This window comes from Anas acuta, chromosome 1, assembly GCF_963932015.1.
Source record: "Anas acuta chromosome 1, bAnaAcu1.1, whole genome shotgun sequence".
NCBI lineage: Eukaryota > Metazoa > Chordata > Aves > Anseriformes > Anatidae > Anas > Anas acuta.
The window spans coordinates 139478566-139492059 of NC_088979.1; the positions used below are offsets into that span (position 1 = coordinate 139478566).

General features: G+C 38.2%; 1 protein-coding gene across 1 annotated transcript in view; it reads right to left on the reverse strand.

Annotated features, from left to right (window-relative positions):
- Positions 1-1388: 1388 nt before the first annotated feature.
- LOC137844078 (caldesmon-like) overlaps positions 1389-13494 on the reverse strand; it is a 190756-nt gene continuing 178650 nt past the window's right edge. The window contains 7 exon segments of the mRNA XM_068660045.1: positions 1389-3077; positions 4768-4801; positions 5129-5212; positions 7230-7325; positions 8297-8437; positions 9868-9946; positions 10056-10099. Coding sequence (XP_068516146.1) covers positions 3049-3077; positions 4768-4801; positions 5129-5212; positions 7230-7325; positions 8297-8437; positions 9868-9946; positions 10056-10099 — 507 coding nt within the window. The 3' untranslated portion in view covers positions 1389-3048.

Sequence of the window (13494 nt, forward strand, 5' to 3'; positions counted from 1 at the left end):
GAAAATAAATCCAGCTGAACATAGGGACTATCTAGGAAAGCAGGGCAAATTGTTCTTGAAATCTCAAACACAAAACTTTTTTTTTTTTTTGCAACTTTGCTAGAAGCATTCAGGAACTAATATACCCAAAGAAGATTTGGCTTTATCTAAGGGAAATACAGACAAGGGGGGGAAAAAAAAAATAAAAGTAAAAAAAAAAGCTTTTCTTTAAAAACACCAAAGCAATCACTGAGGTAGACTTACACTTACTTTGAAGTATTTTTGGATAGGAAATGCTACACCAAAGCAAAGACAGGGCTTAATTTTTTTTTATTTTTTTTTTTTGTGTGTGATATTTTGCACACTGACAACAGAAAGTTTGGCTAGGAGGCCAAGCAAGCAAGCAAACAGTAAAGCATAATCAGAAACTAAAGCACCAAACTGATACTGTCTTACAAATTGTCACCTCTTTAGTGGCATCAAAACGCAAACAAAATGCTTGGTGCTGATGGATCAGATGCCACCAGTAAGGGCTGCCAGTATGGGGGCACAATCTGGCAATGACCCACAAGTCAGTATTGCCTAAAAGTAAAACCAATAGTGCCCAGCACACCTTCATGGTCTCAGAAAATGATAATAACGAGGAGCAGAAGAAACATTCACAGCAACAAGAAAAAAGCCTTACTCACTAAAACTTGGAGAGAAGCATATCAATATGGTCAATCAATGAGGGAGAGCACATACACTTTCAAGCATGCAAGCTCTTTCCAGATTAAATTAGAAAGCATCCAACTACTTTCTCCCCAGCAACTGAGAAAGCTGCTTCCTGCAGCCTTCCCGTTGGCCCCTGCAGAGATGGCAGCAGCCTGGGGGAACTCTTTCGAAGGACGGTGACCTGAGTAGAGCAGGGCAGTATGGGCCGTGCTGCCTTACAGCAGAAAAGAAGGGGGTAGGAGAACAATGGGATGCCAGCATCTCCCCAGGCTTGGTCCCTGTGACCACCCAAGCTTGGAAGCACTTCCCCACTGAGCTGCCTCTCACCAAGGTAAGCAGAAGAAACAACATTAATGGCTCTCACAGAAAAAGTTTTGCAAACGAGGAGAACAGACAATTGTGCTGCTAGGTTAGAACTGACTTTGTTGGGCGTGCTGACATCCAGATGATGCCCAGCTCCTGTCCTGTACTGACAAGCATGACAACTAAGATTTTTAGATTATTTTTTTTTTTCTTGAGAATCCATAGGTTAAAGCTGCTGATTTTAGGGTTTAGCTATCTGGTGTAGGATAGTGCATCAAGAAAGACAGCCTTCGAGCTTTGTGGCAGCAACACATTATTTCACACAGCCTTAGCATGATTCCTATCCTAGTCACAACAACTGTTTCATTCCTAGTCATTAACAAACAGGGGGCTGCTGATGGAAATATTCCATTTATTGTGGATGCAGTTTCAGAATACATTGTTTGAATGAATCATTTTTATTGCAGCTATCAAATGTATTTGAAAGACTCAGAAGAGTGTTTACAAAACCCCCAAATGAAAAACATGACAATGCATAGACAACGTCAGGCACATTTTCACCCCTTACAGATAACTATGTGCATCTCTATATGTAAACAAGATGTTTTGGCCAAGCAGGGGAGCTCATCTTTGGGTTAAAATATACCATTCTTCTCTATAGGAAGAAGTCAGATGCTGTAAGAGATGGAAGCAGTGTTAAGGGAGAGCCTGGTAGTTTTGATGCACGATGAAGCTGTTAACAACGCACCTGGGGGCTACTTCAGTTGCTCAGTTTATGCCACCCATACACTGTAGGATGTAAATGCTAAACTGTATGGCATGTAAATTCAAACCAAGCTGACGTCTTATAGCCATGTGTTTACTATATACAAATCAAAACATCTGTAAATAAGATATTCAGGAGAGGGAGTTAAGAAGAAGCAGTACAAAGATAGAGGCTTACTTCATTTTGGGTGGACCTCGTGTACGGCACTGATGAATGGCAAGATTTAGTGTACAGTCATTTAAAACAAGCTCCAACTGTGTTTAGTTTTATTTTATTTTTTAATTATGGTAGTTTTATATAAATTAAACTACAACGTTTTATACAAGTGACCTATTTTTGACCCTCTATACCATTACCTTTTCCTCTTTTAAAAACTATAACTTTCTTTTTAATTACCCATTACTGGGCAATTGACATTTAAATTTTTTTTAATACTTATCTCGCCATACCTCTAATGGCAATTAAGAAATCTTACTATAGAAAAGTGTGTGATTTTGTCTTTATCTTCTTTAAGCTGTGATACTGGTTAATTATGTATGTTTATTACTAAATATAATACTCTAGCACGTATTAAAGCATTCTACCGTTAGTAGTGCCTTTAGGCTAAACTTTGTAAAGCTATGTGTGTATATATTCTAAATTGCAATCAATTACTAGTCACTAACAACAAAAAGAAATATCAGTACCGCTGTCAGCTAACATAATCATCCAAATTTAGGTATTAACTTAAACTAGAATGGAAAAATTGATACTTAAAAAAAGTATAAAACAAAAAAAAATTAAAACAAGTTATTGATGCAGTATTTCTCATGGCATGGGCAACTTACAGAAAATATTACATTGTCAACTAAAGATATTTCTTCCATGCCTTAGTCTAAAGTGCAGAAAGAAAGATTTCTGTATTCCAAAAGTAACCATTGTTTTTATAGGTTTACTGCACACCTTTCTTAAGCAACTTCACTTTAAATGAATTTTGGGTTGACCTCTTATGCCAGTTGAAATCACTGTTCAGATATATAGTTTGTTATGACTATCAGTAGGAGAGTCTATATATTTCACAGCATGGGTTTCTTTAGGAATAAAGGCTCTTGTGCAAAGGCAGTACTATTATGATGAATGTCTAGACTGATTATTAAATACAGTGCTAATATACATGGTTTTAACTGGGATAATGCAAAAAGACATTTTGGTAAATAAACATAAATATAAAAAGAACAATTTAGCATTTTTCCTTTTCTTTTTTTTTTTTTCCCCCAACTGATTGGTCCAGCGTCTTTAGTAGCCTTCTATGGTTCTTTCTCAAATTGTCTCAAACCTGCTGAGAGAAAGAAAGATTAAAGATGGCTTAAAATAACCTAAATGTATCTCTAAAATAGAGAGGGCATGAGTCTAGATTAACAGGTGGCATGTGAGATGGCAGGGCACAAGCTGGATGTTGCTGTGCTCTTGTATTGGGCTCAATCAGAGGTGGCCTCCAGATTTCTCTATGAAACCTTCCTCACCTCCAGCAGCCCTGGGTAGCAACTCAGGAGCTTCCCATGATAAGACAGTGGATGCTGCAAGCAGTACTCTACCTGCCTCACCTCTCCCAAACCACAGGTGGGTGGCTACCACACAAAGTGCTACAGGGCTAGGCACATGCACTCCATGTTCACAGTAAGACTGAAATCCATCTGCCTTCTCCAGCAAGCCCTCTGCTGAAGCCCTCATCTCACTCAGCCTCAGAGAAGAGGCTTGGCAGCATCTCAACCACTCAGCAGGGGCTGCTCCTGCGGGTGATGATGGCACAGCCGCTAACGCCTGCCATGGGAGCAGAGCTGTGCTAACACTGAGCAAGCCTGAACACCCCTCTCCCAACACTTCAGTTTGAAAAAGGAAAAAAGGAGGAGTAGGAAGTCAATTCCATCTTGTGCGACTCTAAACTGACCCCAAAAAAGTCCACAAGCATATCACAGCACTTGATTTGCATATGAATGTGAAGAAAAAAAAAATGTACAAATATTAATCGGGAAAAACAAACAAACAAACAAAAATAGTTTTTCTACATTTGATCATCTCATTCCTAGTGGGAAAAACATCAATGGATGTTGTAGGACATCTTAAAGCTATTAAATTGATCAGTAAATTTCCATTCTTCCCCACTGGTCCTTAGGCACATATTTCCTCTAATTGATTTTATTTGGTAAGGTTTAGATTAAAACAAAAATTAAAGAAGCACACGCAAGCTGGGGGTGAATTTGCAGACTTCTTGACTTATAACTAAGTTGTGTTTCCCAAACTAGTGATTTCAAAAGAACAGTAGTAAGACTCTTTTCCTTGAGAAGACCAATGCATAGCTTCAGCAAAGGTAGTGATGATGCTGAGAGCATTTGAACTCCGGTCCACTCCCGGTAATCAAGAGCACATGGGACTCACAAACAGCCAGGTGAATTTTCCAAAACCAATGCTGCTGAGTTTTCACAAGGCTTCACCATTACCCAATGGCAGGATTTAAAATGAGATGCTTGTTCTCAGCAGTACTGAAGTCTTTCATTTCTGCTCAAATAATGCTACCCCATTAGCTTTGGCTTTTTGGTTTTCTCTTCTCCACTCATGAAAAGCATATCCATTCCCTCTGCAGCCTTTAAAAAAGCCTTTCCCAGATGCCTGGTATGTGCTGTAATTAGTTAAATGACCTACCCATCCCTCAGACCTCGCACAATTTAATGATGCTCTCCAACTATAGCAAATGCTACAGATGTCATTCTAACCATGATTTGCAAACATTGCTGGAAATTGAATCCTCAGTTCTCCTAGCCAGATGATTCAGGCTTATTTCTCAAAATAGCAGTCATGTTTTAGTGATATTGCAAGGGAGCTTGGGAAAAGTGAACGGCAAGGGAGTGAAGGTTTCATGCACCAACATTAACAGCTGTAGAATTTTAAAAACTGAGAATTGTGATGTGTGTACAAAAATGTGCCAAAGTTTCTTTTTAATGTGCAGGTGAATTATTAGAATTACTTACCATTAGTCTCTGATTTTTTCCCCGCTGCTGTTACCTGTTTGAAAAAGTAAGAAACCATTATTAAAGTTGAACATGGGGGAAAAAAAAAGTCATCTTCATGCAAAGGACAGCATTCGACACACAACTTCTTCCAAATAGGAATAATAAAAGTTACATGCTGTCCATGGTGTTTGGTGCCTCGTTGCACTTTCTTTTATTAAGGCGTATTAGTGACACAGGCATATGAAAAGGCATATTAGTAACACAAGATATGCAGAGACCTAATTCCAAATGACTGACCATATGAAGGCATACAGTGCCTTCCCTCAGCAAAACGCTTCACACACAGATACTATCTTTTAAGAATGCACTGATGTGTTACCTTAGAAGAAGATGCTGCTGGCTTGTCAACTGACTGCTTCTCCCAGAGATTACGTTTGCCAGATACATCTCCTGGTCTTAAATCCTGTATTTTTAAGTTAATGTCAGAGAACAAAAAACAACTTTAGTTCAGATTTATTTTAACTTTCTAGAGGAAAAGTTAGAATGTGACATCCTCATAAGAAGATTTGAGGACCATCTACCAGTTGTAAATATTACATTTTCTATCAATTATAAAGTTATTCAGAATGACACCTCACAGAATCACTTCACACATACACATGCTTTAACACAAAATCTAGTCCTACTGCATCTATGTGGTTTTACACAGACTGGCTATAATTTATTATATTCATCCTAGACAATACAATGAAAAGTTCCTTTTTTGAGGAAAAAGAGATTCAGAAATAGTGTTTCTGTTAGGGAGGAATTCAAAGGTAGCTTGTCTCAGATATGTTAGATCAGAATCAACATATTTAATTAAAAAAAAAAAAAAAAGTGTCAGACTTTAGTACAGCAGATCCTCCTCTACATTCTTAAAAAAGGTTTCAGGATTTAACACTGTAGTCGGTCCTATCTATTTGAATTTCCATTGTATCTTTTAAAACCTTAACATGGACCGATCACTAACCTGACATGGAAAAAACAACCAGGTAAGGTAAAGTTAAAAAATATTAATAGTAATAATAGTATTCTCTGCAAATAAGTGTATTGAATTTTGCTTAAAGTCTCCATATACAAATTTAAAACTTTTCTTTGCAGAAAAGCAGGACTACAAATCCAGAAGACATATGCTAGGCTAGTAGTAATGCACCTTTTTAAGGATAGATGAATTGACATCTGCCCCTGTGGATGCTAAGCAAAAGACTCTTAAAACAATTTAGGACATAAATACCATCCTTTTCAGAAAGTCCTGCATGGTTTCCAGGATCTTGCTCTTGCCATGCATAGATACGTAGCTTTCTGCACACAAGAATTTATAACTTGGGATAGAAAAATGCACATTGAGGTACAGAAGTCTAATTTCTGCAAGAGGTGTTTGCACACAACAGTGATGTTATAGTTCAGCCAAAGATATCGTTAAGACTTTAAGCCTCTTCTGTGCTTCAAAAAGTGAGTTAAGCAGATAGCAAAATAGCAGTAGACTGTCTGACTGCCTGATCTGGAAAACTATGAATTATTCTTTATTGCGTAGGAATGGGATGAGGGTAAGGAGTTATTTTGTAAGTAAGAAAATCTTGTTTTCCCTTTGATTTAGCCTGATTAAAAAAAAAAAAAAAAAAAAGTAAAAAGTAAAAAACACACATTACAGATGTATATCATTCTTCAGAGTCAATTATGAATAGGTTTACCTGACCAACTTAGCAAACAGACCCGCAAAGAATAGGAGGAGGGCAGGTTCCTTCAAGCAGAAATATTGAAAGAAGAAAGAACAATCTATTGAGAAAGAGGGAAATGAAGACATAGATAGAAACAGTTCTCTGAGGGGAAAATAAGAGGTTAGTTTCACATTATCTAAAAGATGCAACTTAGAAGAAAGAGAAAATCTGGAGGTAGATGCTGTGCTAGTTTTCAGCACTTGTGATTAACCAGATCTACCACAATTACTTGTTTTCTTTTTATATTTATTTCTATGAGGACACAATCTCCATGTAGCCACCAGTAAATATTGACTTGAGGGACAACGCTGCAAATTTCAAGCTTCTCTTTGAGATAAATAGGCACATGAATTAAGAAAGTGTATGCTAAGCTACACCTTTTATAAAGGGCAAGTGAACTGGCAGAAACAAACTACTAAAGCATATGGGAGGAAGTTCTTTGATACAATCCTAAAGATGGTGAATCATTTACACCATTATGTGCCTTAACATTCTCCAGTTTGGAAACTTACAGCATCAGTTCCTCATCCCTAGCCTTCCCCAGAAAACAACTACCTGTTCCTACACCTACCCAAGAATTAGCAGAAGGCCTCTGGGAGCTTCCAAGAGAGGATGGGCAGTAAGGTTCCTCTACAGACCATCAGTTGGCTAAGAAAGTACCATCACCAGCTCCATCCCAGCAGATAACCTACCAACCAACGAGATTGTTGCAGGTTTACTTACAGAAGGTTTTGGAGCAGATGATTTGTTACTCTCTGGGGTCTTGGTTAACCATTCGTTGATACGACTGGAGACACCACCTTTCAGTCCAGCAGTTTCCTACAAAAGAATAAAATATGATGAGAAGACTTTCAGAATAGCTGTTACCATATTTTTTCATGGTTTGGATTTAAAAACAAAGCCAAATCCGAGTTTAATACAGAAGTCCTCACTGAAGTTATGCCTAGCTAAGAGTTATCCTGCCTACTCAGAAGATATTATCCCTTTGAATTACACAGTACTGGTACCCTTTAGTTTTCAGTAATGATAACTGTGATCTGACAGAATCATTTTAATATTTGTGCTAACCAAAAATAAACCTTAGACACAAACCTGCTGTTTCTGTCATAACCCCAAACTCTAAGGAGAAAAAATCTTTAGCGTAAAAGAAGAAGGGGTACCAGTAAGCCTAGAATTTCATTTTGTTAAATTTAAAAAAAAAAAAAAAAGAACTAGAAGTTAGCTGGCATAAAATTTCTATCATTAAAATAAATCTTAGAACAAATAGAACAAATTATTGAAATTTCTTGCCTATCTGTATGTATCCTTCTTCAATCTATGGTTTGCTTTTTCAGCTATGATGAATCCTCCTCAGATCCCATCAATTTACAGAAAGGAAATGTGGCTTTAAGAATTTATGTTGAATAGATAAACGTCTCACAAACGCTTCTATCCATGACCTATAATAGATCAGTAGCTTGTCTGTTTAATCCCACTCTGCCCCTAGAAATAGTCTTTCCCAACACAAAGAATTTCTTTGTACCCAGCTTGAATTAGCCAGATATATTTGTCTAAGATATCTGATGTGACTCTGGAATGTCTCATAAGTTAGCACAGTGTGTCACTAAATTCTTCCATTACACTGAGTACTGCAGCCATGCCATTCTGCAGGTTTCTGAGGATTTCGGGATGCTTTGTGATATTCTTCAGCAGTGATGTCAAGGGAAGCAGCCAGGCTTACTCATAAGAACATGAACTGCAAGATAACATCCATAATTCTTTATAATCACCATGTGAAATTAAATACATACCTTATTCGGTGCGCCTGTCCCCCCAGAAGGTGATGAAAAAACATTCCCTTTCTCCCACATGCTCTTGATATTACGGACACCCTCAGCTGGAACAGGAAGGTCAGAGGCTGCTGGCTTAGCTGGTTTTGCAGCCTTTGTGCCCTGCAGAAGAATTGAGACCAGTTGGTGGTTGGCATTAAAAGCTGGACTTGCAGGGTGGTTTGGCTCTGGGGAAGTGCTGAGGAATGCAGTTGTTCTAAGTTCTAGTAATGATCATGTACAGATGGAAGGGACCCTGCTCAAGAGATGACATTGAGATTCTCCTTTTCTTGATTTGCAGTTGGTCAGGCACCCTTGATACGACAGGCTATGAAAACTGCTTAGATTTTTATATTTGTTACATTTCTAGAGCTCTTGGAAAACCACAGCTCTGCACACAACTGCTCCAAGGCTTATTTTTTGTCCTCCTTCAAGTCACAACACTTGAATCCTGTAAGCAAGTCTCTTTCATGGATATAGCAATGAAAATCCTTATCCAGAGGCAGGAGAGAAAGGCTGCACTGTCAACCAGCATCAGACTTACTCCATCTGCCCAAGACAAGTTAACCTCACAGCCTGGGATTCTAGAGGCAAATTTCAGCAATTGCAATATATTTGGATTTAGCTGGGTTTTTTTGTTTGTTTGTTTTGTTTTGTTTTAGGGAGGGGGGCTTTTTTGTTTTCTTTTATTGCTTTTTGGTTTTGTCAGTACGTCCCTTGTATGGTTACCAAAACCACCAGGTCTATTCTTTCTTTTCAAAACTCTTGTACGTTTTATGTAACACAGATTTGAAGGGAGTAGGAACGTGTATGAGCTATCAAGATAATATCCCTTTTAATACTATTTTGTTGCCATTACACTTGCAAATCCATGTCAACTATATTAACCAGTGGCTTTCACATTGCCTGTACTCACTGACTTATAAAAATAGTTTAAAAATGAGCAAACAAAAAACTACTTTTTCTTGAACTATGAAAATAAAAAGCTCTCAATTCTGGTTTCAAAGCATATATATTTGACTGTAGTCAACCTATGGTTGAATTCTATTTTTTTCCCCCTCTTTTTCTTTGTCATTTCTTAACTCCCTAATTCACTAAAGTGTCTTTCTTTGTCCAGGATTTTCATTCTGAAGTGGCAGTCATCAACACAGGCCCAGTTCTTTGCTCTCAGAAATAAGCTGTTATTTCTGAAATAACCCTGAGCAAATCAGCTCAGGATGATTATCAGCTCTCAGCTGAGAGAAAGGATGCACCTACCACTCAAGAGATGCTGACTGAATCCTTCAAGAGCTACTTCAGGCTTATAAAGCAGACTGTATATTTTGTAGCACGAAAGGGAAGACATGAATCTGAGATTACATGTAGAGTTATATATATACATGGAGGTTGGTTATCAGCATGCCTCAAACATTTTCCTTTTAGAGTCTCATTAGAAACGGCTTGTGGAGAAAAAAATCAAAACATTGACATTTTTAAACAGGGAAATAAAAGGTGATTATTAAAACCCCAAGGCCATTAGTAACTAAAGTCACCGTGACCTGGAATTAACTTACCACAACTGCACTAGTGTATTGCTCAAGTCTACTGTCAATCTTTGAGACAACTGCTGTCGTGTGGGTGGGTTTCATACCACTTTAGGAGTAGAAAAGAAAAAAAAAAGGAGAGAGAGAAAGAAATTAATATTGCCTCCAATTAAACACAGTTGTTTTGACTGAATCTACAATCTGTTTTATTGTTTTACCTCTTCTGAGCGGATTTGTTCAAAAATTCTGCCCGTTCCTCTATCTAGAAGAGAAAGAGACAAAACCTGTAAGGTTAAAAGTAATACACACACAGCCTGTATAAGGCCAGGCTAAATATCATTTTAAATGTCAAAAAGTCAGTCTGAAAGAGATGGATTCCAACAGAAATCACTGCAAATACACACATAGGTTTTGTACTTGGGAAACTGTCATTCAACATATGCAGAAGGGTGGATATAATTTTCTGCATTAATGTTTGTATCCTGCTTATTTCTTCAGTATTCTATTTGTAACAATAAATCAGCAATACAGAAAGGAGAAAATGGAATAATTTTATCTTATTAAAGAGGTTGATAGTCACAAAATCACTGTCAAATTTCCCCTCATCTCCCACACAAAAGCAAGGATATGCCTCTTGAGGGAGACAGCAAATTTACTACCATTTTTTCTGAGCTGAGACATCAGACTAGGCCAAGTTTGGAGCTCAGCTATGTACTCTTCCTCATGCATGCTTGCTTTTTCAAGACACCAACAATTTCATTTGAGCTCCAAAAAAAAAATCAGACTGTACTCTGCTGATGTTCAGCAGTATCATCATTGAGCCAATACCTACTAGCTGTTATTATAAAAAGTGGTATCTTACATTTCATCACTGTTTTCTGCTCTGCATATAGGAAAATACTGTAATGCTTCCAGGGAAAAAGAATCATGAAGGTAAAAAGAATCATGAACATATCACAAGACTTATGCAAAATCTCTTGAAAATTTGGAAAAAAAAAAAAAAAAGACTACATCCCTGAATAAATTTTTAAAGCATTTCATGATAGGGGAGTATTCTGTGTCAGGAATACTCTAAACAATCAACTTCCTAACGTCTCTTCCACATTACATTGTTCCATTTCTTGTCTCAGGCTCTGTAGTGTCACTTAAGTGTTAAAAATACAGAAGCAGCTCCAGGGTACAGAAATGACTATTAATCAGCCTGGCTGGATTCCTGGGGATTCCCCAGTCTCAGTATGGGTTGCCCATTTTCGTCCCTTTAATAGTGACTGCTGCAGCGTTCATGCCTTCAAGCTAAGGCAATGACAGCTATTCCTTTAAATGGTCCTCCTTTGTGCCCTTTAGCATTAAAGTTATATTAGAATTTTAAATTGCACACCAACCCCATCAAAGGGCAAGTATGTTTGTTTTATTTCTCCAGACCATATGAGCAAAAACTCAGGCAGTTCACTTCAGTGCAGAATTTGCCAAATAAGACAACTGGAGGATCTCCAGTTAGTGTCACATCCAGTTTAAAAGAACCTCTAAAGCTCTAACAAATATATACAATTTACAGAGCAATTTACATTAACAGTTTTAGTTGCCAATAAAAGATTTAAATGAAGTCCTAAGTAGAAAGATGGGCTTTGCTTGGATATGTACCAACTGTTTCAATTCACTCTCACAAGATGGCAGCAATACACCAGGCAGGAACCTAACAACACAGCAGCAGAGTGCATATCTAGGGCTCTCTCTTCCTTTTCCATCCTCAACAGTTTACACGGTAGTTTTGCCATAAAGAAATATACTCAGCGTTGCCACAAAACAAGCAAGTTATTTGATTAAAAGTGACTAAACAAATCTACGATGCTAACGCAAAACACATCACCTCTCCTCAACTACAGTCTAGTTCTATATATAGAAGAGTTTCCCACAGCACTGATTTCTGGACGGTAACCAGCAGTTCTCAGAAAGATGCATTATATCAACAAGAGCTGTTGGTTTCTCCTGTTCTCTGTTTGGAGGGGCAATTCCCCCAACTATATCAGTGAAACCCTGACTGGCAGTGAGGACAAACAATAAAGAACATCCCAAAGAGCCAGGGCTCAAGGCAACTATGCTATAACTCACTTAACAGCATCTTTCTAGTTCAGATTAACACAGGTTCCACTTGAACTCATACAAAAGGGACACATCTTAAAAGCTGTTTAAAAGAAGCTAACCACTAGACTCCATAGCCTTCCTATATTCAGAAAGGAAAGGCATTTCTATACAGCGCAAAAAAACAGCTGGCATAGGCACTGGGGGACAGGCCAGGGAAAAAGGGGATATGAGTTCTTGGGGCTGAAGTGAAAGGATGCAGAGTTATTCCTTACCCTCTGGAAACAGCAATGCTCTGAGCAATTGCTGTGGTGTTAGGAATAAGCTGGGGATTGTTCAGAATAGGAGGGTGGGGAAACAAACCAGAAAGTAAGTTAAACAGGAGAGCAATTAGGAAGCAGCCCTCAGAGCTGAACATGGTCTTCTTCCCAAGGAAGCACGTGCCTCAGGGGGATGGATAACACATTTTCCACACATATAAGGATTTGTTTTATAGAGCATCTGCCTCAAAACTGTGCATGCAGCAAACAGAACACATTGCATACACTTAGAGCAAACACACCTGTACACACAAATGTATTCAACATATAGGTCAAATACATTTAAACTGCACAGCAACATTTAAATTAAAATTTATTTATTTATCCACTGCACTCCACACAAAGTCCATGCAAATAGTTTAAAATGTTTGGCACATACAGTAAACAATATTACAAAATAGATCTGTAAGACAAACAGATAAAGCAAGGTGGTTATCAGAAAAAAACAAGGTTATTTCCTCAACTAGAAATCAAGAAATAAAAAGAACTTATTTTGCTATATTCTCTTTAACAGAATCTTGTAAAATAGTTTGGGATTATATTTTGTCAGCATGGCATACTTTCCAAAGCCTCTGACATAAAACACACATGTACCCCATCGAGTCAACCTGCCAGTGGCTAATGAAACTATGACCAGAGAGAAAAAAATATAGGATTCCAGGCTTTACCTCTCCCACCTAACCTCAGTTGCTTGTAAGTTAAGCATTTAGTCCAAACTGCTCATTTTAATTCCCTCCACAGTCAGTGGAGAGACAGAGGAGCTCACCTCACTCTAGGGAGTGTGGGCTTGCTTGTCCATCACGGCTGACTCGCTCTCTCCTCACTCTCTCAGCTACTGAAGAAGTTACACTGCACAACAAAATCCTGAGAAGGACAGTTACACCTGTCCTTCTGCTGGTAACATTAGATGAAATGAAACCCTCCTCCTCCTGCCTCAGAGAGCTAGCTCCTGCCTACAGGATTAAAGCTGGTAACTCTGCATCAGCTCAACAAGAACACACAGCCTTTTAACTGCATCCCTTCAGGGCAGCAACATGCACCAGGGTCTCTGTTGCACATACTGCTGAGAGGTACTCTGCCTGATTCATGGCAGTAGCCACCACTGGACACAAATAAAAAGCAAGCAGAGTTTCACAGCTAATCACAGCCTTGCTCGATAGGGATAGCACACGAGGAATAAAATAAGCAAGATGCTACACAAAAATATGTGTGTGTATATATATATATATATATGCATTTATCCATATGCAATGTTATA